Below are 27,353 nucleotides of genomic sequence, written 5' to 3'. Positions count from 1 at the left end.
TGTGGGGTTAATGCTGGGGTTGATCAGACGTGAGTTTCCTCCCCGAATTTGGGGCTGGAGGCCCTCGGAGCCCAATTACATGCAAAGAGCAGGGAATTGTAGAGCAGCAGCGAGCCCGTCCCGGTGCTCCTCCTCTCCTTTGGTGCTCGTGCTGCTTTCTGAGTGTCGTGAACTCCGTGGTTTGCGCTCTTGTAGGAAAATCTCTCGAGTGAGTCTTAAATCAAGCGTACGTGGCTAATTTAAAACACCCCTTAAACTTGTAGCGTGTGATTTCTGGGGGGGAAGAGCGTGCTCGGGCATACGGCGTGAATTTGTCTTCTGCAGGAAGCGCAGAGCACGTGATTTGGACGCTGCCATTGGGAAGATGATTTCATATGGCTGAAAGTGCTTGTGATCATTCTTAAAATTGCTTTTTATTTCCTGCTTGCGCCTTGCCAAAATCCCCTAAAGCGATGCGTTCGCTTTCTGCAGCGGGACTGGGACCTGTTGGGCAGAGCCAGCCCCCTGCTCGTTCTGCCGCGGTTACTCCGTGCGCACGGGGGCTTCCAAAAGCGGAGTAAATAGATTTTAAAAACAAAACAAATCAAAACAACAACTCAGCAACTCGGGGGAAAGAGGCTGCCAGCGTGCGGTGGAAGGAAAACGTTCGTGGGAGTCTTTTCATTCCCTTATTAGACCTCTGAGAACCTCGGTGGGGAAGAGACTTGATGATATCTGTGTTGGTCCCGTTGGGAAAAGACTTGGCTTCACAGCTTCTCCTCTCTAAACCAGCAGTCTCCTGAAGCTGTTTTGTAGGGAATTGTTCTTGACCAGCCTTGTGAGCACCTGGATTAAGCCTGCTTTTTGTAGTGAAGGACGTATGGAAACGTATACAAGCTGTTGTGTTTTTTACTAGTGCACACCCTTTCCTCCTTTCCAGGAAAATTGGTGTTAGTGTCTCGGTAACAATTGCAGCTGTGGTTTATAGCCTCAGAGCCTGCTTATTTTTGTTGTAATTGTAAATATTTGAGCATCTTCTTGTTCTCATTAGGCTAAGGATGACTCCCTCTGTCAGTAGTAAAGGCTTGAATTACGGGCTTGGGATTCAGACGTGAAACATTCGTGATCTGATTTATCTCACCCCGAGCTTGCAGCCTGCCAGCCGCTCTGCAGTAGCCGTGCGTGTTTGTGCCCTGGTGCGTTTTTGATTTCAGGATGAAGTTTATTAACTCTCTGCTTTGGGATGGGAGAGGGCAGGAGGCAGGCACCGTGCGTCAGGGAACGCCGTTCGTGCTCTGCCCTGCTCGATCTGTGCTGACTTGTTGGAGGGTGTGAGCTGTCCTGGCTCCAGCCCGTGCCACGGGATTTCAGACTTTCAAGTCGAGGTGGTGATGTGCAGGTACTGCTGTTTTCTTCTGTTAAATATAATCCTTCTCTTGAACGGATTAATAAATAAAGGCATTGGGCAATCGCACACATCTGCCTCTTGTCTTCCTGGCACAGATAAATCCTGCTGGTGGATTTTGTCCTCTGCTGTTCCGAGAAAGCTCAGCTTCTGCTCGGGAGGTGCCTGCGGTGCACGATTCCTCCTTTTGCAGTGCGAGGGCTGGAAGGGCTCCGAGCTGCCTTCCTGGGCGCTGTCTGAGAACTGGGTGTACGCTCAGAGGTTCTGTAACCAGCAAAATGCTTGTCAGCTAAAATCAGGCTTATGTCTTCTGTGCTAGGGTGTTTTAAGCTGAAACTTCAGGGACTGTTGTGTTGGGAATGTCGATGCGCACCAGCAAAGCTAGCAGACCTTGTTCTAGTATATATAATGTACATTATAATGTGGTGTGAGAGCTGAAGGGAGGCCGCTGGACAGTGTCCCCTCGTGTTGCAGTACTTAAACTGAAGGCGCGCTCTGATGGATGGACTGCAGAAATTTTCCCTCTGGGGTCACGTTCCTCTGCTCCAGGTTTCCATCCGACAAGGATGCAGGATTTCCTTGGCCTGTTTTAGAGTGTCGCTCTTAGGATTCGTGCTCTGACTGCTGTACTGGTAGACTGAGGTGAGTTATAGGGTGGCCGGTGCCATCTGGTATTCGGGGAGCTCTGTAGCCACCGTGCGTGTTGCAGGGTGAGCTCAGCCCCCCACGGTGCTTGCTGCCTTCCCCACCTGCACCCGGGGTAGCACTGGCATTGCTCCCTGCCACGAAACGTGCAGGAGGAGGGCAGGGAGGTGTCTCTGCACAAGTGGCCTGTGCTCCATGACCCCGAGGTGCTCAGAGCAGTGCATCAGAGTCTGGAGACCAAGAAACAGCAGCAGGAGGGACAAGAGGTGTAACCCAGGCACGTGCTTTGCGTTAAGAGGAAGAAGAACGTGAAGTCCTAGGAGCTTTGTCTTCACTTCTGACATGGGGTTACCACATGATGTGCTACGAGAGCTGAAAGAAAATATTCTTTTGATTAAAAGAGTAAACTCAATTCCAGAAATTCCCTAAAAGCTTTTTCAGGTACAGGGAGGGAGACCTGGGCTCAGATGTCCCATTAAAGAAAACCTCCTTACTGTAGCTCTCCATCAAGCTGCAGTGCTGTTTGGCCAAGCTTGGAAATTCCTTGTCTGAATCTCATTTTAAAACTTGTTACACGTATAAATATTTATATAAATATTAAATATTTATATATTATATTCCTGCTTAAACCTTCTAGAGCTTTTCCAGTCTTCTATAGGGCATTTTTTTTCCCCTGAAGTTTCTCATGGTTGGTGTGTGGTGTCTGAGCGTGGAGGTCAGAGAAACTTCATAGGCCGTGAAGTTGAGGCTCTTCGAGATCTGCAGGTATCCTACAGGAAGAAATGGCCTTTCAGGATGGTTTCCTGCCATTCAAGAATATTTTGGGTGTTACTTATCTAGTTTAAGGGTTGGAACTTGGCTTTCAGGATTCCTGTACCACGTCTACAAAAAGCAGATATCCGTGTAGCCGTGTACTAGCGAGCAGAGAGGCAAATTCAGAATGATCTCTAGCAGTGAAGCCTTAAACTTCCTCCTAGCTAGTGTTTGCTGAGGTTTGAGGGCAGGCTCCTGGCCGGCTGTAGCGTTATGTCGACTGCGAGCAAGTTAAAGGGGCTGCCGAGGGGGGCCAAAAATCCCAGTTGAGGGTTTGATGGTTCTGGGTAGTGTAGGAGAACTTGAGACGCTTTTGGCTCTGACCCGCGTTACTGATGCGAGCAGAAACCCAGCGACCACATCGCAGCCTTGTGTTGGGGGAGCACCAAATTGGTTCGTCTGGTGAGTCTCCACATCTTCATCTGGGTGGTAAGCAAGATAAGCACATAATTACCCCAAAAGCAGCTCTGGGGACAGCTCCGGGGGCTGCCCCGCTCCTCTGTGCGTGGGGAAGGGGACGGTGTCAGGACGCTTCCCCGGGGAGGGAGGACCCGACGCGGGTGCAAGTCCTTGAAACATTCCTGGCTCCCTCGGCATTGCAGCAGAGCTTGAAAAACCTTCGTCTTTGTGCTTTTGCGAGCGGGTTATTGTTGCTTCCTTTCGTTCTCGTAGCAGAACAGGTGGCCTTATTCTTCGGTGTCTTGGCAGATTTCCTCTGAAGCCTTATTTCAGGGAGTTGAAAGAGGAAGAGGGCACAGGGCGCTTTTTGAAGCCTCATTCACCGCGGACCCTATTCCCACCAGCATCGTGAAGCCTGGAATAGTTCCTCCAGGATTCTTGGCTGCTTTGAAGCAATTATGGTTCCTCGATCTTGAAGCGGGGGACGTTGGCCTACAAAAGAAGAATGCGGTGAGGAGAAGCATTGAAACGGAGAAAGGAGGATCGGGGGCTTTATTCGCTGCCCCGGGATTTGCCCACTTTGTCTCAAGACACGCAGAGGTTTTGCAGGAGCTTGTGAAGGCCTGGAAGGATGAAAATAACCAGGGTCAGCACTCTCCATCTCGGAGTAGTAGGTGGCTGAGCAGAACCGCTGCATAATGAAGTTTGACAGTTGTTAACCCTCTCCTTCCCCTCCACCTTCCTTTTTGTCCTCCTTTTTCTGTACCTTTGAGCCAAGCCTGGCCCGAGGTGCCTGGGGAGCGGATGCAGGGAGGTTCGCTGCCGAAACAGATAACGCTTTTTCTGGTTTTCTGTGTTTTCTGTAACAACAGCTGAAAATGGGCGCAGCCTGTTCTTTTCCTGCTCTGTGAAATAATGAGAGAGGTGCTTAATTTTAGTGTTTTTTTAAAGGAAAAAGCTCCCTGTTGGGAGGGGAAGGGGAAAGCAAAGGGGCAGGAGGGAGCGGGGGCCGTTCCCAGCTGGTGCTCGTCCCTCGCTGCCCGTCTCGGCTGAGCCCCAGGCAGGATGCGAGCGACCTCTGCCTCGGGTACTTGTTGTTTGTTCTGCTTTCCAAAATCATCTTGGGTTACGTTTCCAGCCTGTTTACTCGTGTCTTAAAGTTCAAACCGTGTCATCTCCTTCCTCTCCTGGGGGATATCCTGTGGAAGCTGGGACTGCCTCGAGAAGCTCTTCCCAGCGAAGCTGTCCCCCTAAAGCCGACTCCCAGGAGGAGGCAGTGGATTTCTGCTCTTGGCTGATTTCTTCAGCCTGGGGTGAGGGATCTGCGTGGTGCTGGTGGTGGCTGCTGCGTGTTCATGGGTCCAGCTGGGTGTAGGAAGCGAGCAGCAGCCGCCCTCGGGCACACTGCGGCCGTCTTGCCTCTAACCACAGACACGGAGGAATCAGATCCTCTGGTGAGTCAGGGCTGGGACACTTTTTCAGTTGTTTGCTCCTTCTCTTGGTTTATGATTCATTTAGTTTTGACTGCAACTTGGGGAGGATGCCTGCTACTCTGGGGCAGCACCGGGATGGTTTGTTTGAAGCGGCTGCAGGAGGAAATGCTTCTCCACCTCTGCGCCTCCCAATTCTCTGGCTGCATGGTGAAATCTCCCTGCTGAGACCACCTGGAACAGTTTGGATACCCCCAGGTTACGTGCCCTCGGTCTCCTAAGAGATGTTTCCAGGAAGATCTTGTTAAGCAATCAGCTGCTGCAGGGCTGTTTGCTCCTGACCATCTCTTGCTTAGAGTGGTTATTTCGGTAGCAGCCAGATGCATGCATGGTGACTGCCGAGCTGCGCTCTGCACCTTTGGGGGCAGAATTTAATGGAAACTAGAACAAAATCCTTGGATTAAAGCCTCCACGACAAAGATGATTCCATGAAATGATCCAAACACTTGGCTCGCTCTCCCAGGAATACCACATCAAAGCGAGAGCGGCCAAATGTTTTAATACTTCTTGTACTTGCTGGGACACACTGCTAGGACTGAAAATACTTTCAGCTTGGCTGCTCCCTCCGTGAGCACACAGTATGGACAGTGCTGCCTGATATTCCAGTGACCGGTCTGAAAAGGCAGAGCAGCGCCGTGTCCCGGGAGCAGACGAGGCTGAGACGAACGCAGCGGTGCCGTGCGTCGGGACAGGAGCTGCTGCAGGGAGACAAAAGGATTGAGAGAGAGCGGTGGTATAGGAAAGCAAGCTCAGCGAAACGATGTCATAAACGTGTTTTTTAGTATTATTTAGTATTTTCTCCCTGTATACTTGAACTTCAAGGCCCAATGGGATCGCTCACATCACATCGGGAAGGAAGGAATCATTGTAGGATGGGGATCTACTCGTGTCTCCTGGCTTGACCTTGCTTGGGTTGATCTCTTGGCCATCAGTTCTTGTTTCCTTCCCTGCCTGTTGGGTCGGGAAGCCTCGTGGCAAGCCGAAGTGCTCATGGATGGGATCTTGTCCTGTGTCATCTCAGCAGAGCTAGGAGTTGCAATCAAGATGTGGTGGCTTTTGGCAGTTTCTGTTACCACCAAGACTCGACTCGCTCTTGCTCGTGGGTGGATGGCTGGTTATTTCTTTTAACAGAGCGGTCTTCATCCTGAATGATCAGAAACTCTTTCAAAAGCGTGTTTTTCCCCTTGTTTTTTAAAAAAAACCATTTCTGTAATTCTGGTTTATGTTCCTTTGTTTCTGCTAAATCAGGACAGGAGCGCTAAGCGTGCTCAGCCGTCCCCCGCTGCTGGTGCAGTAAGCCATCTTCTGTCAGCGCCGCGTCCTACCCCTTTTTGTTCCTTCAATCAAGGTTTATTTAGATTCGTGTTTCTGCAGAAATTACTCAAAATGCCTCCTGTTCTCAGTCTTCCCTTTCAGTTGCTAATCAGCCGGGATGTGGTTTGTCTCCTGTGTGTGCGAACCCTTCTGATAGCTTAGCAAGAGTTACCTTTAAACAATTAAACATTTAAAAAGAGATCTATATTTTTTTACATACACACAGCTTTAGACTTGTAAAAACAACTCTTTACAGAAGAACAAAAGAGCTAAATTACTGAAATGGTGTCGCAGTAGTGCCACGCTCAGTGCCGCGGTGGCACAGGGATAGATTTGGATTAGGGCAGAAGATGAGATTAAGCGCCGAGGCCTCCCTCTCTGACAGAGAGCTGAAGACGCCGCCCTCCTAATTTCCCTCCTAATTTCCGCAGCGCACGCAGGTCGCAGTTGGCTCGTGAAGTTTGCACAAAGGTGGTATTGACACCAGCGGGATTCTGCTGGAGATGGAGGGTGGCGTGCCCTAAATCCACGCCGTCCTTTAGTCCGTAATTACGAGCACGCTTTGGCTCCGTTCCCGGGAAGACGTTGACACCTCCGAGGTTGAGATTCTGGGAGGTGAACAGTGCCTTGTGCTCAGAGATGCCGTTTTCTTTTTTTTTCCTGTCCCCTCCCCAAGCATAAAGTCAAATGGGCTTCCTGCTCCATCTCCACTACTTGTCAGCTCCCGAGCACGGGGCTGTGAAACCGAACAGGGATTTCATTGAGGAATTCTTCGGTTGCTTCTCTCTTGGCTGTGGTGCTGTTGCCCTCTTCCTCCTGCCTCCCCTTTTGCGGTGCCATCTGTCTTTCATTTGCTTTCCCGTTTCTCTGACCTATTTCTGAAACGCGTTTGCACAACCTCTCCATGCGATGGCTGCGCACGAGTGTTTGAATTGTGCCCAGACTCATTTCCTCTGCCTTTTTTGCCCGCTTTGCCAGGCCTGGCAACTGCCCTTGAGGATCACTGGGGCTCTTGGATCTGGTATAAAGCTCTGAATTTGCAAGGATTTGGTTAAACCAGGGCCGTACGGAGAATTTCCCAGCAGCAACAAGACGGGATCTGAGGGCAGCGGAGGCGCTGGAGCTTGGGTTTGTCCCTCTGAGTCCTGGGGTGGGGTTGGGGCCGTGGCTGGAGCTGAACTTTCACAAAGAGGAACTTGATTTACGCAGCGGCGGACAAGGGACTTCATTGTCCCAGAAGTGCCCGGCATGAAGGGGAGCATTGAGGCGCTGTCACCAGGCCAGGTTCCCGAATCCACACCTGTCGGCCGGCCGCAGCAGCCAGCCCCGTGCCGCCGGGCTCTCGCCTTTCTCACGTCGGGATTAGGGCTTGCATCTGCCGCAGTTGGCCTCGAGCTCAGCAGAAACCCAGCAGCAGCCTCCAGGAGCAGTAAGCCTCGAGCACACGACAGTGCCACCATCCTCTTGTATCCAATAAATGGTAAATAGCCCTAAATTCGCCAAATTTCCCTACAAGTGTGAAGGAGGGAGCTTGGCACAGGCGGTGTGCTCTGGTACAGGACCGTAGGTCCCAGCGAGCATCCCATCCAGCAGGGAGAGAGTGCTGCTGAGCTGAAATAATCCCATGCCTTGTCTGAATCGTTGGAAAGTGCTCAATGCAATCAGGGCCGGACGGTGACGTGCACATAGGGGAAAAATGCAGCGTGGTTGGATTTGTTCAGGAAAGCACGTGCTGTCTTACACGCTTTCCTCCTTGGGGTAGAAAAGGAAAAAGAAAAAAAAAAAAAAAAGAAGAGGGAGGAGGGCTCAGAGCTTCCAGCATCCTGTCTGCAGTGGGGAAGAGATCTGCCCTGCACGTGATCTGGGGTTCAGGATCTCCATTTCCTTCCTTCCAAATTGTGTCGTTTCACTTCGTTTTCCCCATAATTGAATGTTACGCGGGCAGAGGTTGGCTGGGAAGGGATGGCAGGGTTTTGAGAACTTCCCGGGCTTCCTTGCCCCGCTGCCTGGGGGCTTTCTCAGTAAACGCATCCATGAAATGCTGCCACTTCCTCTGACCCTAATTGCCGGCCAGTCTCTGATGCAGGCGCTGGCAAGGTCGCTGTGGAATGAGAGCTCTGGGGGAAGGGAGAGTTGTATTTAAAAAAAAAAAAAAGGCAAAAAAGGCTGGGTGTAGGCTGCTGGAGGTCGAATTGTACATTTCCTCTTGTACAGCAGGAGTGCTAATAAATATATCCAAGATTACTAAAGGAGAGGGATAGTTTTGTAGCTTTTTTCTTTTCTTTTTTTTTTTTTTTTGAGACTTTGAGGAAAGAAAATGGAGCGCAAGGAGACAAAAAACAGCTGAAGAAAGTGTGTCCATGGGTTCCTTCTCCCCACCTCCTCGGTCGGGATTCTGTGGTGGGACACCAGTAGTGTCCTGCTCCGTAAGGAACAGCTTTCCTGTGGGAAATGGTAAAAGCTTCAATAGAAGGACCCCATAATACAGGGACCCTCATAATTCACCGTGGACCTACAGCTGCACGCGCAGCAGCCAGCTTCTCGCCCTGATTTTGTGCTTTTATTCCTGGTCAGATGTGGATCTGCTCCTGTACGGAGATAATTCTGGATCTCTCCTCACTGTTCGCTCCCCAAACCTTCTGGGCTGGTGCCTTTTGGCTCTGCAGAGCGGCCGCACCGTTGTGACTTCACGTAGCTGGGCTCCGCGCTACACCAACTTCACCCTGCGAAGCCCGTCCCATTCGAAGCACTGCCCCAAATCCGGGCATTGCTGGGACCTGATAACCATTCAGCATAAAAAAATGTGCTTTAGAGATGTAAATAGGTCGCAGATGGAGGGAACGAGGCAGCAAGGGATTTGTACTCGGTGGTGTAAGCGGAGTAGTGGGTCGTGGTCTGAGCAGCCAGGGCAGGGAGAGGGGAGGGCGGCAGCGTCTTGCCCGGCACAGGAGGAGCTGCGAAGGAGGTGGCAGCACAAATCCAGCTGGCATTTAGCGGGACACAGTGGGATGTTGATGCCTTACCAGAAAATCTATGGAGGAAACGCAGGAGTTGCTTCTCCAGCTGGAGAAGTTCTCAATGAAATCACTTCGCTCATTCCTGCGCCGTTCAGAGCAGTCCAGAATGAAATAAGGCAAAGATTTGTTACGTGCAGAGCAGGATGTGTGCGAGCTGCTGAAATAAAAAACGTTATAAACTTTTGTTATGTACTAAACTAAAACCTCTATAGGCTTTTTTTTGGCAGCGTTGTCTTAGGAAAAGCTGTAGCAGGGTTAGGAGAAACGTACGGGGACTCTGCTGTTGTATTTGGGGTTGAGATGTGCTGGTGGTCTGCTTCAGTCTGGCTGCGTGACCCTGTGGACGGTCTGAACGGGAGGACGGAAGGAATTTCTGTGCTAGTTGTCCATCTGAAGCTGGGGTTCCTTTGGCTGAACTCCAGGGCTGAAGCTGAGCGGATTTTCTGAGCCCTGAGACAGGAAAGTTCGGGGAGGCAGCAGGCGGTGGCACACCTGTATGAGCCTGCCTAGTGCCCACGTCCCGCTTGGGGACACTCGGAGTGGACTTGGACACCTGGGAACTAGTGCAGCCAGTTCTTTATCAGCTTTGTAGAGTGCTTGTTGCTGTGTTGAAGATGGAAACAGGCTGTAAAGGCTGATTGCAGGAATGCCGCAGTTAAGGATTTATTGCGCTCAGGAGAAGCTCTGGTGTCGGGAACTTGCTGTGAGCAGAGGAGCGCCCACCAGGTCGGCCCTTAGAGGGACACCCAAAGGAAATTTCACATCTGGAACCTTAAAGGAAGACACACCTCGGGGGGAAATCTGCCGGCAAGCAGAAACGGGAACCTCGTGATGTGCAAACTGCCCGTCCTCGGGCGGCTTTCAGCTGGATGTTACTTTTGAAGCTCGTTATCGCAGCAATCTAAATAGCAACCTGGTTAAAGAGCAACCCGGGCTTGCTGGGCTGCCCTGCCACGGCCGTGCCCACTGCTCCCTCGTGGCTGCGGGCGCTCAGCACACCCCAATTCTGCCCCTTTCATTTGGGGGACCCGATGGTGGCCGCCAGCAGCACACCGGCGAGCTGCCACCACCGGAGCCTGTGCCACCGAGCCCTGGGGAAGGCGGCACCGTGGAGCCGTGACAGGGCTCCAGCCTGCGGCTCTCCAGGCTCTTGGTGCGAGCCCTGGCCTCGCTGGGCACAGAGGGATTTGCAGTTTGGACGGCGTGCATGGGAATTCCAGCGTTTGTTAGCATCGCCAGCTCTCAGCGCCGCAGAAAAAGAGTTCTGCGGGCTCATTCAGCTCCCGCTTCCTTCCCCCTCCAAGGCATGCACGCTCTCCCAGGGTTTGAATTACCCCGTACTCTTTTCAGGAAAATAAATAGGGTATCTGTAAGTTTAAACATTAAGGCCTTTGTCAGCCCGCAGCGAGGAGCAGAGGCCTCCTGTGGATAGAACTATGTTTGGGGGGAGGAACTCGTTTTACAGTGCATTGAGTCCTGTTGAAGGACGGAGCCCTGACAGCCCCGAGACTGAAGTCCTCTGTCCGGGGGACAGGTGGAGCACAGGCACCGAGTCTTCCCCTCACCCTTTTCCCTCCAAACCCCTTGTGCCAAGCGTGTTTTGTCCTTGTACCAAAGGGCAGCGCGTACGGCAGGGGTGGAGGAGACGATGTCGGCCTTCAGCTCGCTCGCCAAGTGGAGCATTCGGCCCTTTTTGTCTCAGTTCCTTCCTAGCAGCTCACGCAGGCTTTTTCAGCTGCATCCATCACCGCTGAGCCTCGCTGCTCCCCAAGGACGGGCAGGAGGAGGGCTCCGATCCCCTGCTCGGGGCTGCAGGCAGCGCCGTACCCGCTCTCCCCGCTGCCTGGCTGAGCGAGGACATCCCAAACGCCTTCACAGGCCAAAACCGAGGCTGCCCCAGCACAGAGCACAGACGTTACTGCATAGCTTGTCCTCCTGGACTCGCCAACTTCCACTGAAGCCGGTGATGAATCTGTTTTGTAGGTGTTACGGGGAAAAGGCCGGTCACAGCTCAGCGGTGACGCCTCGTCCCCGGGTAGGGCGCCCGGCGTGGGAGGCGCAGGACAGCTCCAGGGAGCTCCTGATTTTGGGTCCAGCACAGGGCAGATTTTTGTGCTGTGCTTCATGGGACCGTGCAGGGTGACTTGCAGCTTCGTTAAGTGAGCTCTTGGGTGGAAAAACTGCAAAAAAAAGAGCCAGGAGTGCCTGAGAAATGCAGAGGTGTTGGCAGACATCTGCTGGTGTGAAAAGGGGGATGAGTGCTAGCGGAGGGAACTGGCGTGATGTGTCGGGCTGTATGGAGCTGAGCTGGGAAGTTCCCCGAAAACCCTTCATTAGTGACCTTCGTTAGTGGCCGGTTGCCATTCTGGAAGGTTCTTGGACCTGGTTGAAGCTCAGTCCTTCCTTGGGAAGCGGAGATGCTCTTTGTGTCCCCCGCCCGATGTGCGAATCCTGTTCCTTCGGCTCTTTGTACGCAGCAGCATCTGCTACAAAAGGCGTTTAACATGGTCGAACAATGCAGGCTGTGCCTTTCTTCTCCTGATGGGAATAAAACGCGATTTTCACAGCCTGGGCGTGCTGCAGTTTGGCCGTCCCCAGTTACCCCGGGCCAGGCGGCCCTGCACAAAGCTCCCCGTCCCCAGTCCCTGCCCCAGCACCTGCCCCCGCGTCATCGCTCTCGGATTTGATCCGGTGCCTCAAAACCTCTCTGTGGGCCATAATTGCTAATTCCTTAATTCATAATTCCTTAATTCATGCCTCCTGATGTTCCTTTTCTAGTGCTGGTTGCCACGGGGCCGAGGCCAGCAGTAGCCCCCCTGCCCCTACCCCTAAATGCTCGGTGCCACCTCTCCCTGTGGCTCAGGCCAAACCCAACGCAGCATCATTCACATCAGCCTCCCCTCCTTCCCTCTCTTTTTTCTCTTTCCATTTCTCTCTGGACTTTTTCGTGCTCCCGTACTGTACAATAAACCTTCAGCCAGGATTTTTTTACTCTGTTCCTAAGGTAAAGGAGGGGGGGGCCAGAAGCGTTGTGTTATTCCCGCATTAACGCAGAGGGGTTGAGGGAGGAAACTTCTCTTGGTTTTGTGCCCGAAATAGCACGTCTGCCCCTTCCCTGGGCTAAACGACCTTCAGATTTGACATTGACGTGTGGCTGTCCCCTTGCTCTGTTTTACACCAGAGGCTGTCTTGGTGCTGGGGGCCTCCTCTGGCCGTGTCTGTGTTGGTTGGGGCAGAGCGCAGCCACTACTGCGGGGTGCCAGGAGCTGCGGTCGGTGGGTGTCCCCTGCTCCTACCAGGCCTGCTGTTTCTCTTGCTTTAGAGGGACGACCTTTCTGTGCTTTGAGCCAGGAACACGTATTTTGAGCCTTGTTGCTTAGGTTGAAGGCCTGGAAATCAGGGCAAGCCCCCGAGTGAGCGGGCACGAGCTGCGGGTGCTGAGCAGATTGCCTCGTGCATCGCCCCTGGTGAAAGTGGGGGGCCTGGGGACTGCACCCCACGTGTGAATTCCCCCCCTGAGGCTGTTACACAGCGGGGCTGCCTCTGTTCGCTGCTCCCACGTGCCCCCAAACCTCCCGGTTTGCTGTTGGTCCCTGCCCAGCCGCCCCGTGGCTCACGGCAGCTGCTTTGGCTGGAAATCCTTCTCGGCTTCTACCTGTATTGTTCTAATGTCGCTGCCTGCTCCAAACAAACCCTTTCTAGATTGCTGCTGCTGAATTTCAAAGCCTGCTTGCTTTAATGGGCAACGAGGAAGGACCGGGAAAGCGTCTTAAAAACAGGCTGTTGGGAAAAGGGTTTGGGGCTTTTGTGCTTCAGGTACAGAGCAGAGCTTGCTTCTGTGATGCTCGGAGCCGGGTTTGTGAACTCAGGCTTCACGTTAGGCTTCTGCATTTTGAGACTTGCTTGCCAAGCCCTCTCCTTTTCCTCCTGCTCATCCCGGGAGTGCAGGAGTTTCCCAGGCCGGCAGCAGAGGCCGGCATTTATTTCTAAGTCCCGTTTTGATCTCGGGCCACAACCTGCGGAGCTGAACAAAGACACCCCCCTCCCCTCAACCCATGACAAAACACCCTTTGACCTTTGGTCCTACAGCTGCATAATAAAAAGGGAAGAGCTGGAAGCGGTGTGCACTCCTACATGGGTTCCCTTCCCTCCATCACTCTCTGGTTTTTGCAAAGTGCCGTGGATGGGGGACAGGAGGAGAAGAGGAAGACCTGGTGCCGTCTGCTGGCTCTGCCAAGAGGAAAACACAAACACGTTTCGGTTGGACTGCTCCCAACAGTCATTTTTAGAAGGGTAGGGATCAGAAAATGCTTCCTTGGAAAGATAAGGATCAGAAGTTGCTTCCTTGGGAGTAGTTTGGGCAGGTGGCTGCGGCCGGTGCTGGGGCATCCTTTGTGGCCGCTGCTGGAGGAGCCGTCCCCTCGTCTTGCAAGGAGAGCTGGGGTGTGGGCGTCCAGGGAGCTCCCACATCAAGATTAGAGTTCTTCCTCGGTGCCTTATTGCAAAATAGTCGTGCAGGTGCTGCCCGACTGGAAGGCTTTGCAACCCCGAGGTGACTGCAGGCAGCGCCACGTGCTCGGATCGAGTTGTGTCTGCCCATGCTGTTCTCACCGCGATGCGCTGGAAGGGTTGAGCATCCTGGAGATCAATTCCATCACTTCTGCCTTGAGTAAACTCTTCTCATCAATGAAAAGCATGTCCCAGATAAGTCCTGGTTTGACAGAGTGTTGCATTAATGCTGTTCACCAACTGGAGCTCGGAGCTGCTGGCCTCGCACTGGCAATCATTTAACATAGTTTCTGTATTATGGAATATTGATTTACTGTAGAGCATAAAAATGTGCAGTACTCAGCAGAAGGGCCTCACCAATTGTTATGCTCCAGGAACACTGCTGCTCAGGAATGTGAAATAAATTTTCCCTTTTAACAATAGCTCCTGATTTGCATAGTCTCTATTCTCCTTTCCCCAGGGATTGTGCCACTAATGGTCTATCGCGAGCGCTCCCCCACTTTGACACCAAACTCCTCTATTTGCACACACACAAAGGGCTGCGCTGTTGAACAAGTGTAATAACTTTTCAAACGCTTTACTCTGGGCTGCAATTGTCTCCTCTCTGTTGTGCGCTTACTCTCATTCGGAGAATTTCAGGCGCTGAGCACCCCCTTCCTTCTCTTCGGAGTTGTAACTGCGTTAATTTATAGGAAGTTTAGCTGACAGCGGTCTGAAAAGTCAGATCCATCCTGTGCAGCTTTCATTTCTTCACCGGTTTTGTCCGGGGATGTGTTGGGGATGCTCGGCTTGTGCTCTTTGCTGGTCCGTCTGCCTGCGCGTGCTGCGCTGCTGCTCCTTGGCAGCGAGCAGTTTTAGGCTGGAACTGCAATCCTTGCAGGTGGCCGAGCAGTTCAGGACCTCTTACTTGAAAGCAACCTAACCGTTCTCTTGAATTTTTGCACTTGTTGCTGGTTGTGCTCTTGATACATCAGCAAAGGTGGTAAAAGTGCTTCTGGTATCCCTTGCTGTATCCTCTGCTCCAGGAGCAGGAGCTGCCGGTCCCTCCGAAAAAGCAGGTTGGGAATCTCGGAGTGAAACCCCACTCTGAGCCTGAAGGAGGAAAAACAAGAGCCAGATTTGCTTGAGGACAGAGCTTTTGTCACTCTGCTTTCTAACGGAAGAAATATAACTAAAATATGGGTCTAAAAAGGTAACGATTGTGCTTTCCTGTGCGACCCAGACCTGCTGGGAAGCTGCTGTAAGCAAAAAGAGCGCTGATAAAGGGCCACGCTTACCAAAACGGAGCACACGTTCCTGGAAGAAGCACGTTGGGAGCTTGCTCATCCTGTTACGTTAGGTATTTATGCATCGTGGTGCTTAGTCGGTATGACTGGGAACGGCGTATTAATTAGAGCTAAAGGGGAAAATTACCGATGAACTTCGCAGCGCGCTGCAGTCGGAGGAAACTTCTCCAGTTATTAAAAAAAGAAACCAACCCAAACTGCCACGCGTGGTCTGTTCTTACCTCCTCGTTCCTGGCTTTAGCCGCCGGGGGTAACGAACTGCCTTGCGTTTTCTGCTGCGAGGATGATCAGGCAAATTCTGGGCTGCCTGTTCTGTTCTGCTGGCCGCTGTGCCTGCGGAGCTGCCCGTGAGCGTGGGGAGAGCTACATTGGAAAAGCGCTCCAATAAATTCTCCTATAAACGTGGTATTTTCCAGCTGGCTGCTCTGCTGTGCAGCTGGAGAGGCGGTTTTTGCTGGTGAGCCCAGCCAGCTCTTCACGTCCACGCTTTTCTGGCTGCCCCCCCCCGTCCCCTACCACCTTCCCCTTCTCCCCCCCTCGTCTTGCCCCGTAGCGATAAGGAGCCGAAGCAGCTTCCAGCCAGGAGCCCAAGTCCTTGCATTGGCCTAGACGAATAAACTGGGAATTTGAGGCTATTGTCACAGAACAATTGTTGCTACTAAGGGCTGAAGAGCAGCTAAAGCTTGCAGTGGATGTTTTTCAGACAGTCAGCTGAACAAATGCTTGGGGCATTACATAAATGTCAGAGCGTAAAGATCTGGGGCGCTCGGATTGGAAATATCGCCGAAGTTCAAACCCAGCCCTGGCAACCGGCGTGAGGAATTCCAGCAAAGATCTTCAAGCATTTGGGAGACTGAGACAGAGCAAAAAAAAATCTGAACTCCGCTTCTGAGTCTAAGCAGAGCCTTCTGCTGGGCCGTGCTGTTTCCCTGCTGATCGGCGCGCTGCCAAACTGGTGCCTCGGTCGTGAACCCGACGGAAAATAAAATCATGAAGGTTGTTTTGTTGAAATCTTTTTATAGTTTACCCAATATGCTACGTCAGAGCCCTTTATGATTAGGGGCCTTACTGGGATTTTCTTAACTGAGCATTAGGGCATTATTTCTAATTTTAAGCAGGTGACAGCTTGAGGCAGCTGAAGAAGTTGAGCAAGCTGCGGGGTGATGGAGCAGAAGGAGCTTTAGAGGAACCAGAAGGAGCTTGTTGGGGTCACACCTGTGTGTGCAGTGGTTTGGGGGGTCAAGGACTTTGGGAAGATGCTCTCTGCGGTGATCTTTGGGAAGGGACGAGGTAGGGGTGCTAAGAGGAGCACCGGCACCAGGCTCCTGTGTCTGTGTTTGGGAGGTGTCCTCCTTGGGGCACCCCGTCGTGTGCTGGTCACGCTGCAGGGATGGCATGGGGGGGACAGGGCTGTTGTAATATTTCTTGCCTTGGGACCCGGTCCATTCTCTTACCCACCAGTGCCCGGCCGTGGTTTGGTTCCTGTTGGCTCGGCTGTAGGCGAGCTGGGCACGATGGAGCTGCTGTGGTGTCACCAAAATGTGTTGACACCACGCACGGACCCACCTCGGGAGCTGGCATCTGGAATCCCACAGATCCTTCTGCCAGCGTGGCTTTAGCGACCCTAAAATTAGGGCCACCACCCAAACAGAAGAGTTTATTGCATCCTTCCAGCTCTTCACACCAAGCCCTGCTGAGGGATGCGCTCTGCCCTTTGGAGGCACCCAGGCTTCAGCAAAAACCTCCGTGTGCTCCCCGCTGGGTTCGTGCTTCCCGTCGGGATTGTTCATGGGGCCAAGAGAGGGGCTCACACAGACGTGGCAGCAATTTGGCACCACCAACCCTGCGCCCTGTCACCGTGCTGGCCTCGGATCTGGGATGCTGTGGGCTCCACGCGAGGCTGGGACGAGCAGCAGCACACGAGGTGATGTCCCCGCGATGCCAGGAGCAGCAGTGTCCTTGGGCTGTGATGGCTTCAGGTGTTCACTGCGTTTCCTGCGGCACAGGTGTGTGTGAGCTGAAATGAAAATCTCACCAGCCAGCAGCATTGCTCTGACCAGGAGGTAAAAAAGTGATGATTTTCAGGTTCTTGGAGAGAAACTGAGTGCGGTGTTTGTTCCGTGTGCGTGCATCTCCATCGAATTTGCTGGCTCATTCCCTGCCCGCTCGCTGGGATGGCTCCTACACGGCGTGCTCTGTTCTCCAAACCTTACTTTTAAGGGAAGGATAGTTCAATAGGTGCTTTTTTTGCTTCTTTTTTTTGAAGCCGTTTGCACTTCAGAGGTATAAAACTTGTTAAGGTAAGCGTGATACTGAGGAATGCAGACGGTTACGATGTTCGGCAAGATAAATAATCCCGTGACTTTTTATGTTAGGGAAAACTTAACTCCTGAAGAGTGGATTTGAGCGTATTTCTGCTCCACGGCTTCTAAAGCAGTTAAAATTGTCCTGAATCTCAGTAAAACCTGCTAGCAGGCAGCAGGAAGGGCTGGGAGGGTTGTCCTCCCCCCCCCGGCAGCTGCTTCACTCTGGTATTTTTAATTTCCCTCCTTTGTTCTCCCCTCTGCAGAGCTGGCGGTGGATTGAGTTTTGTGCCGTCCGAGGGTTTTCTGAGATCCGCGGGCTGCACCCTTCTGCTAGGGAGGGATCTGGGGGAGACAAAGTGCCAGGAGAGAGTGGCCCGGGGCAAGGCTTGGGCTTGCAACTCCAGCACGGGGCACCAGCTCCAGCCCGGTGCTGCCGGAGACCTCAAGCGGGGTGTTGAAATCCAGATTCTGCTGTGCTTGTCCCGCTGTAACTCCTATGCAGGAGTTCAGGCATCCTTTAATGCATGGCCTGGGCCAGTTTGTTTTTTTTTTTTTCCCTCCTCTTTTTCATAGAACCGGACCGGAGATGCCAAACCAAACCTTTCATATCCTGCCCGGAGCGCTGGTTGCCCTGCAGACCAAGCCTCGCATGCTGTGGCCGCTGGGGCGCTTCGCACGGTTCCTCGGCACCAGAAAGCGAGGCGCTGGGAGCGGCTGTGCTCAAATGCAAATAACGCACGGCCTCGGGATGCTGGCGGCCACCCAGGGCTGCCCTCTCCCTGGGGCAGCAGCCTGGCATCCCTGCGCAAAATGCCGTAGGATTTGCGCTCGCCAACGTCCTCCGAGCAGTGGGTTTTTTTGGGAGGAGGACCAGTGGAATTTTATAACTCTTTGCTCCCAGCCTCTTGGGTTTTTCAGAGTCCGGGGCTGAATGAAGCGGGCCGAGGGTTGAGCTAGATTTAGCTGTGAACAGAGGAGCCCTTCACAAGCCCGCTGTCCGCGGGGTGGGGGCGGGCGCTGGGCTGAACAAATGGGGCGCTTTGGCTCCTTCGAGGGCAGAGACGTTGGGGTGGGCTCAGGAGGTTGTTGGGATCGCTGGGGTGGTTTCTTTTCCTCCTCTTATCCCTTGCTCCACCCGTAGACCTCATTTCGTGTCAGTCTAGGAAGGTGTAAAAGCCTGGTGGTCTGTTAGGGGGATGGAGTGGACGTGGGGAGTATATGGGGACGGGAACAAGCTAGAAAACAGCTCCTGAGTTGGGTGTGAATCTCTTCCCTTCAGTGAGGCACAAATAAAGAGCAGCAGAGCACGTGAAGAAGTTGTTTACAGTGCTTGGAGGACGGTGCTTGGATGGCTGCTGGCTGCAGTGTCCGTGAGCAGAGCGCTGGCCTTTTTGCCTGGCCTTGCCCTGTTGTTTGATGCCAGTAACGGTGTCCGCAGCACAGAGCCCTACCACAAATGTCCCCATATTTTTTACTTCCAGTCAGTACTGGCAGCTGAGCCTCTCAAAAAAAGGAAAAAAAAGCGGATGATAAAATACTGTTCTTAACCAGATTGCGATGCTGTGAAGCAAGGAGCTGATGGAACCACGAGGTTTCTGGAGCTGACGTTGCACCAGGACGGACACGAGGCCGAGTCCTGCCCCGGGGCTGCTGCCTTGTGGCAGGTAACGCAGGGAAAGCACGCGGGATTAACGTGGATAATTTGCCCTTTAACAGAGCTGACAGCTGAGTGTCTTCAGCTGCCATAGCTGAAGCTGTTTTTTGTGGTCTGCTGGCAGGGTTTGGCCTCGCCGACGAGCCCAGGTGGAAATAGGAGCGTGGTCCTGGTGCGTGCCCTGCCTCCGTGCCGTCGTCGTGGCTGGCAGCAGGGCCCGGCCTCGGTTAGGAGCAGGGAATTGCATCAGCTGCTGGTGCTCGGGGAGGCACCGAGAGCTCCTTGGAGCATTTTGGCAGCGGGATGTGGGCAAGGGCCGTGCCAGGGCACCTTCAGGGCAGGCAGAGCGGGGCCCCCAGCGTGGGTCTGGCAAATGTCTCACAAAGGTCTCGATTCCTGGCACCGAGGCCTCATCGGTGGGCAGATATTGCACCGTCTCACTCAGGAAATGCTCGTCCTACGAGCGTTTGTGAAAGCAGCTCACACCTCTGCCACTGTGTGCTAGGAAAAGGAGGAGGAGGAGGAGGAGGAAGAGGCTGCGCCGGTGTGGGGAGAAGGCCTCGGACTCCGGGGCTCTGCCCTCGGCCTCATCTTGGGCGATTTTTTTCCACCAAAAGCTGCGTGGGAAGGGGGAGAGCAAATACAGCGTGGCCTCCACTTTGGGAATAACTGCAGCTCGGGACAGAAAACCACTGGGGGGTTGCCAGGGGAAGTGGAGGAGGGGAGCAGCCGCACGGGGAGCTGCAGGGGGAGGCCGGCACGGCACGGCACAGCATGGCACGGCACAACCTGACCCAACCCACCACATGCCCACAGCACAGGCCTGGTCCCTGCTGGCAGAAAGCTCTCCCCAGTCTGCCCTCAATCCCACCGGGGCTGGTTCACCCCCCCGGGCTGTGTAAAGGGTTTTTCAGCGTTTCCACAGGTCCCATTTCTCCCTCCTGGTGGTGTCTTCTTGCTTCCATCGTTACCTGTTGCTCCTCACAATGCCCTGGGATGATCTAGGCTCGAAGTGAAGGAAACTTTTCCATCCCAAATCCTTTCACTTCATTTTTTTGTGTCATTACCAGGACGGTTTAGCAGCAGCTGGCGGCTCTGCTCAGGTCACTTCGCAGCCGGGCCTTTCGCAGGGCATCTCCTGGTGAAGAAAATTCTGCTCATCCCCAATTCCTGAGCTTTGCAGGGCTTTCTCCCTACACTCCAGTGGCATTTGGCAGCGTGGGTCCGTCCGAAGGAGAGCCGGACTGGTGGACGGCTGGGGGCTGGGAGCAGCACAGCTTCTCCTGGGTCTAGGAGGAGCCGAGCAAACACGGTTCAATAGACCTGTGGGGAACCAGGGAGCTCTCACGGGGCTTTAATTTCCTCTTAGGCAGTGGGCAAAGCCTCCTGCTTGGGGAAAGAGGGCATGGGTGTGCCTTCTGTCGGGGAGATCCCTGTGCCAATTCACCCAGAACTGCCTCGTGCACGGCTGCAGCTCGGTTTGTGTGGCTTCACTTGGTTTTAGCCCTGCAGAGGCTGCGCTCCGCGGCGCTTATCTCCACGGGGCTCGTCCGGCTCTTACGGCACCGCAGCTGCTGAGACAACTGAACCTAGCACAGGTCGTACCGACGGCAGCGCCTTGACCTAGGTGTGGGCTGTGTTTGTTGGCAGGGCTGTATTTATCCTGCCTGTTTTAAAACCAAACAGAGCAGGGCGCACGCCCCGGGCTGAAATGCCCAAAACCCCGGGCGGCAGCGAGCGGGGCCGGCCATGAGCACCATGGTCTGCGTCTGGGGACCCTAACACAGGGCAGCAGCACCTGCCCCAGGGGTGTTGGGGGGGTGTTTGCTTTCGGGAGCTTTTCTTTTGCTGTTCAGGACACTGAATCGAACCCACAGCTGCCTGTCGTGTGCCTGGGGAAGGACTGGAGCCTGTCCCAAGGACTTGCGCTGATGTAACAGGGGATTTTTTTCCCCCCTGCCTTTCTTCAGTCATGTTTAACTGCTGTGTTGTTTTTTTTTGATGAAATGTTTGCCTCCCTCCATCTCTCAGCTGCTCCCCGTGCTTTAATCAGAGCAACCTGAGGACTCGGCACGTTGATGAAGTTGCTTCCTGCAGCTTTCCAACATGTTTCTGCAGGGAAGGCAGAGGCTGTGCCCATCCCTGCACATCCACCAGCACGGTGCCAGCCAGGAGGGGGCTGCTGCCACCTCGTCAAGGCTTTAACTCGATATTACCCCAGGACTGGAGGCCTTTTTCCATGGGTGAAGGCCCCCAGCCTCCCATGGGCACGGCGTTGCATTGCTGAGCATTTCTCTAGCTTGGCTCTGCTGCTCTTCCTCCTCCTCCACCGCTCTTCCTCATCCTCTGCCATTCTTCCTCCTCCTCCTCTGCTCCTCCTTCTCCACCACTTCTCCTCCTCCTCCTCTGTTTTTCCTCCTCCTCCACCTCTTCCTGCACCACCCGGGCCCGTGTCAGCTCCCGGCTGCCAGCTCGGTGCGCGATTTACCGGCGGCGCCATCTGCTCGGGCTCACCGCGCGCTGTCCTTGTCGCTCAAGCTGAGTGCCACGCCAGCTGCGTGCGCGCCGCCCGACGCCTGCAGCCCCGCACACGTCACCGCCTCCACCAGGGGATCGAGCCTACCTGGGAGTACATTTATTTTTAAAGAGTCGAGCCCCTAAATCATTTTTCTGTCCTGTGGCCGTGTCCTGAGCTGGAGAGGCTGCACGGCTGTCCTGTGTTGTCCTCCACAGCCTGCTTTGTGTGTGCTCTTGCCCAAAGCGGTGCCCGTGCAGCAGCACGAGGAGGAGTTTGTCCTGGAGGGTGGATGCAGGAGCTGCTCACGGCGCTGCCCGTGCCACCTTCACCGGCACCGTCTGCCCGTGGGACGAGCCATGCGGCACGGTCACAGCCATCTGCCTCTCCCCACCCTTCATTTCCAGCTTCAATCAGCCCCATTTTGGGGCAGGTGGAGCGAACCGGTCTGCTAATCATCATTTCCAAGCCCCTGATGTTTAGAAAGAAAGGAAGTGGGTGTCCCTGCCCCCAGCAGCTGGGTGTCCGCCTGAGGTTGGGGGTGTCCATGACTTCTTCCAGTGCTGTTTTGTGCTCGGTTGCCACTTTCTAGTGAAAATACTGCTTTGCAAGGTGTTCGTGTAGAGATTAAAACTAAAGAAGCTCCGCACCGAGTGTCCAAAAGCTGATCTACGGGAGGAAAAGCTCTACACTGCAGCAGAGGGGGGGAATGGAGCCGGCTCTGAAAAGCCTCGGCTCTAAATATAGCGGGAGCGCGCTGCGCCCGGCGCTGTTTTGGAAAGTGTGGCTGAGCCATCGCTGCCTGTCCTCCCCTCCTCCCCCTGTGCTGCGGGGGGGCAGAGGATGAAGCAGACGTTCCCGCGTTTCGCTTTCTCGGTTTATTTTGGGTTTAAATCCAGTGGGTTTTTCCGGGGCAGGATGTGCCCTGATTTTAAGGTGAAACAAGGAATGGCTGTGCCGCCGCTCACACCGCCGTGCTGCCTCGGAATCGAAATGGGCGTTGGGTGTTTTTTTTTACCCTTAATCTTGATTTCTGTGTAATGGAAATAAGAGTGAGGCTTCACGGGGCAGGACAACGTTGTTCCAGCAGGCACGGGGGCTTTGGAGCATTGTACAGGTGCTTTATGGCCTTGCAGAGGAAAGCCAGAGGAGGAAGCAGTTCTGAGGTGCTCTCAGCAGCTTTCGACCTTTCTTCTACCTGATTTTTTAAAAAATATTCCCAAGGTGGATCCCCAGCAAGCCAGCACAGTCCTGCAGAGATCTGGCTTAGAATCCCAAACTCTGGGGATGTTCCCAAAGTCGGGATTACCTGCAGATGCTGAGGGTGCCTTTTGTAAAAAAAAAAAGCGCTCTTCTCCACTGAAACTGTCCTCTGCTTCTGAAATGAGAGTGTGGTAGAACTTCACTGAAACATCGCTGGTGGAGAAGTAACGTGCTCTGGAAAGCCTTGTGGGAATCGATGCTCCAAAAATGCCATCGGTCTTGTGGGTGACAGAGTCGGAGCAGCGCTGCCTTCCCAGCGATGCTCAGAGAAAGCTCCCGGCAGGAGGAGGGAGAAGGTCTGGTGCCCGGCCACTCCTTTCCTGCGGTGTTATCCCTCGTGGAACAGAATAAAGCCTGGCTGGGATGGAGATCTGGATTCGAGCTCCGTGATGGGGTGATGCCAGCAACCGCTGAGCCCCCCGCATGCTCCACCAGCCCGGCACGAGCATGCAGAACGCGTCTCGCTCTGAATTTGTGGGTTTCGCTTGCAGGTCGAAGGAGCCAACTCCTTAGTTTCAGGGTATTTTGCTTAGCTGATGTGAAACCCGTAGTCACCCCGGTGCTTTTCTTAGGGCCACGTTTGGCAGCAGGAGGCCTGAACGAGGGCAGATGCGTCAGAGGTGCAGATTTTTCTAAGAACTTGCTTATTGCTGTGGCGCGCAGTCTCTGCAGTGCTTCGGTAATAAATCTCGTGTACCACGTATTGCTTTCGCTCTCGTGGCTGGTTTCAGCTTCCAGCCGGGTCAATCTCAGCAGCAGGGGACTTGGGGTAGTTGGGGAAGAAAAACCTGGACCTCGCTGGGGCTCCTCTGCCTGGCGGGAGGGCGGTGGGGTGGCTGTGCTCCAGCCTAAACAAGGTGCTCGGTGCCAAAAATGCTGTAGGAGGAAGGGATGGGGGGAAGAGGGAATTATTTTGTCACTAATTCCTTATTCTCAGACATCCAGATGTGGCAAAGGCGTTGTGCAGCGACACTGGATTCATGCGTGCGCTTCTGTGTGCCTTGTTTCTGCATCATGTTGTGCTTTTCTTTCTTTCTGGGTAGTTTTAGTATTTACCCACCGGAATCAGGATCCTTGTGATCCATTCCCATGGTGTTACAGCTTCTAACGTAGGAGAGCGGAGCCGTGGATTTGTGTGTCCCTTACCTCTTTGTGTTTATTCCTGCCTGGAGCTCGGTGGCAGGGAGCAGGGCGTTTTTGTAGCAGTTGGCTCTAAAATGCGACGCTGTTGTCCACGTGCTAGCAAAAGCGTATTTATGCTCCTGCTGAACCGTATTTTGTGGTCGCAGCAGAGATAAAGAAGGTGGGAAATCAGCCAAGGGTTGCAAAGCATGTGGGTTCCCCCATGCAGCCGTGAGATCAGGGGGTGCAGCTCGTTTGGTAATTTCTGCTCTTTTTTCCTGGCTTTCTTTGCTCGGTCGAGCCATCAGAGGCAGAAATCGAGTTTGCCGTTGCCCCCTTTCCTTTGCAACACCTCCGTGCAGGGCAGCAGCTTGTGCAGGGCGCTGTCAGCTCTGCTGCTCGCCTCCAAACAGTAGATGCTCTCTGAAAACCCAACGATGATGCGTTGTGAGAGTGGCCACAGCGCCTTAATTGTGGGCGTGTGGTTTGTGCTGGTGTTCGAGCCTATTCTGTGAAGGATGCCAGAGGTGCTTTGAAAAGGGGATAAGCTGAGGGAGGGCGGGCAGGTGGGTGTTATTTCTTCGAGACTCGGCGAAGTGGCTCCGGCTGATGCAGCCAGGTAGGACTGGAGCTGCTGGTTCAGCTAAGCGTGGAGTAAAACCTTGACGCTTGCATAGGCAGAACTTCAATCACTGGGTACCAAAAGTTGGTTTAATATCACTCTGCAGAGGCATGGCTTTCCCAGCACGCCTGTAGTTGGGCCGATAATTATTGGTGGTGGCTAGATGGTATCGGTCGTGCCATTCAGCTTGGAGCTTTTGATCTGGCTGTCAGTTCTGCCGGGTTTTCCGTGGGCTGTGTAATTAAAATCTCACTCAAAATCATCCCCCCTTCCCCTGTCTGTTTTTGCAGGAGACGAAGGGCAGAGTGGAGATGGGCAGCAGACCGTGCAGCCATCGTCAGTCGCTGGAATTGGCTCCAAGCCCACGTCTCGGACCTGGAATACCGAATCCGGCAGCAAACGGATATTTACAAGCAGATTAGAGCCAACAAGGTGAGGACTGTTTGGCTACGTGGGGTTTTTGCCCTGCCTCCTAATGGCTCTCTCCCTTCCGCTGCAGCGGGGAGTGTGTGTGCAGAGCGTGATGCAGTTTTTCCCCCCTGCATCTCAGAAAGCACATTGCACGGCGCTGACTAATGGTGATGCAATTTGGCATGGGCTGAGTGCAATTCTTTTCCCTGCTTCAATACGGTAACGAGAAGAGAGCAATCCCTCACCTAGAAGCCAGTCTTTGGGTGCCAAACAAAACTACTGCTTTTGCACGCGTGTTGCACTCGCCCACCACTCAAGTCTTGTTTTTTGATTTGATTTGTTTAACCTTTCTTTCTCTTTGGGAGTATCTGAAGTCGGGGATAAGGAACAGCTCCACCAGAGGCTTGCTGGGGAAGGGAGGGGACTCTGGAGGAAGTTAGCTTCAGATGCTATCACAGAGCACAGGCTTAAAATTGAGTCAAAAAAAAAAAAAAAGAAAAAACTGTAGGTGCTGACCTTTCTTTGTGGAAGGAATTTATTTTTTTTCAGACTTGCTCTCAGATGGCAGGAGAACGGGGGAGAGCGGAGAAGGATGAGGAAGGAATCGTTACCGAGACTTGTCCAGGCGTGCACGTCTAAATGTCAGGCCTTGCAGGGAGGAATGTCTGGAGTTTGTGCAAGAAGGATCTTGGGATTGCATCAACTTAGAAATCCTCAGGAATTCAGTGTCCAGTGAACTCTTTTTCCCAAGATTTACGGTGGAATGGGGATGGCCAGGAGGGAGACTTCCAGAGGGGCAGAGAGGCACGGGCAGGAGAGGAAGACTGTGGTCTTTTATGCAGCTATGCAGAAGAACAGGCTGATGGGGTGAGGGAGGGCTGGAAATGAGTAGGTGGAGGAGCCCGGCTGGCTGAAAGGGAATAAATACATCAGGGAGAGGAGAGGAGAGGAACCCTTATCCCTTCTGCCTTAATAAAGCAGATCTTGCAAGGTGGTTTTGAAGTATCAAATAGAAAATGGCTAAACATTTATGAGCTAATAAAGGAAGGAGATGGGGAAGCTCATCTCATGAAGTAGAAGATGCGGTGTTTTCCCCAGGTTCTGACAACTTGTCAGACTCGTGAAGTGGCCTCATAATGGCTACAAGCATCCCATGTGTTTGCATCTAAGGCTGCAGTCTCTGGGTCTGAAAGGAGAACATCACAGCATTGTGTCAGAGTTGAAACGTACATCTGAGGGTTTGGGAAACAGCTTGTCACCTTTTTTTTCGTTTGCTCAAACAAAAACTCCTCAACTGCGGTAACCTGATGGGTGAATTCAAGATGAAGCCTGCCAGTTACCGTGGCAAAAGAGTTGGGATACTCGGGATCTGAGGGTGGCTGCACAGGAAAGCAGCAGTCACAGCCCCTGTCCTTCTGACGGATTCATGGAGGTCACCACTTGCACCCAGCTGTCATGTCAGTGTCATGGAGCTCACGGATGCCTTGGCAAATGTGTTTGGGTTTTGTCAACGAGGAGCTCGGAGAAAGACTTCTAAATCAACTTGCAGCAAGCAGAGAAGACGAGGAAATAAACACACATAGCGCAGGAGACTTCGAATGGGCTTGACATCAAACTGTACAAGGGCAGGAGTTAAAGAATTTGGAGACACCGTCTTTTTTTTGGTCAGCATAACATAACTCTGGCTTTTTTTGGCCTAAAACATAAGGAGGTTAAGGTGCTCTGGAGGCATTCACAGTCACTATTCCTTTATATTTTTATTCCTTTTCTGGTTTTATTGCACTTGTACGTTAAAATGTCCATCCTGGCGTACCCTTGCAAGCAGGGCGCGTTGCTTTGTCAAGGCAAATGAAGGGAAGGACAGGGCAGGGGAAAACAACCTTAGGCTTTGAGGGTACATCGCTGCCCGGCGTCTGGGCTCTAATTGTGTTTTCAGCACATTGGGAGCGCTTTGGTCGGAGCCTGGCAAGATGTGGAGGAAAACAAGAAATCAGAGGCATGTGTGCACAGCTCAGCGTCAACTGCTGAGTTTCTGGCTGTCAGGCTTCGATTTTGTGTTGGTTTTGAAGCCTGCGTGCGGTTGATTGAAGGGACTGGATGTCCATGAAGGTAACGGGGTGTTTTTGTCTCCTTTCACTGCTCTGCTTCCTTGGGCTGTTTTTAGAGGGGGTGCAGGATGATGCCAGTTCCCCCCATCGAGTCTGCGCACCTCCCTGCGTGTGGGTGGCAAGTGCTCGCTGTTGGAGGAGGAACGGAGAGCAATTTCCCTCTCCTGTGTCTCTTTTCTCCTGAGTTTCCCCCGTAGATGAGGTAAATGAAGATGAAGGGCTCTTGGAGGAGTTTTGTGTAGCGGTGACTTGGCTGGAATACGATGGCCAGGACACATCGGTGCGGTGGTGTTGGGCTCAGAGCACGATGAGCAACACCGCTGGGGACTCCCCATCTCTTCCAAAGGCTCCTGCTGTGTTCAGCCCCTTCCTTCCCCCTGGTCCCTTGGCAGAAGCTGCCAGCCTCAGCTGAACCTGCGTCCGAGAGCTGCGCGAAGGAGTTCATCATTCCTGTTTATTTTGGAGGATGCTGGTAAAAAGCAAGCGTTGCATGAG

The 27,353-nt window shown here is 53.3% G+C and overlaps 1 protein-coding gene across 5 annotated transcripts in view; it reads left to right on the top strand.

The window, feature by feature from the left end:
• KANSL1 (KAT8 regulatory NSL complex subunit 1) overlaps positions 1 to 27,353 on the top strand; it is a 91,543-nt gene that overhangs the window by 37,629 nt on the left and 26,561 nt on the right. For all 5 annotated transcript variants that reach the window (XM_032202602.1, XM_032202605.1, XM_032202604.1 and 2 more), the window contains exon 3: positions 24,630 to 24,771. In XM_032202602.1, coding sequence (XP_032058493.1) covers positions 24,630 to 24,771 — 142 coding nt within the window. The remainder of the gene's footprint in view (positions 1 to 24,629; positions 24,772 to 27,353) is intronic.

Source organism: Aythya fuligula, chromosome 24, assembly GCF_009819795.1.
Source record: "Aythya fuligula isolate bAytFul2 chromosome 24, bAytFul2.pri, whole genome shotgun sequence".
Classification (NCBI taxonomy): Eukaryota; Metazoa; Chordata; class Aves; order Anseriformes; family Anatidae; genus Aythya; species Aythya fuligula.
The sequence above is the reverse complement of the archived record's forward strand: the minus strand, read 5'-3'. Positions and strand labels throughout refer to the sequence as shown.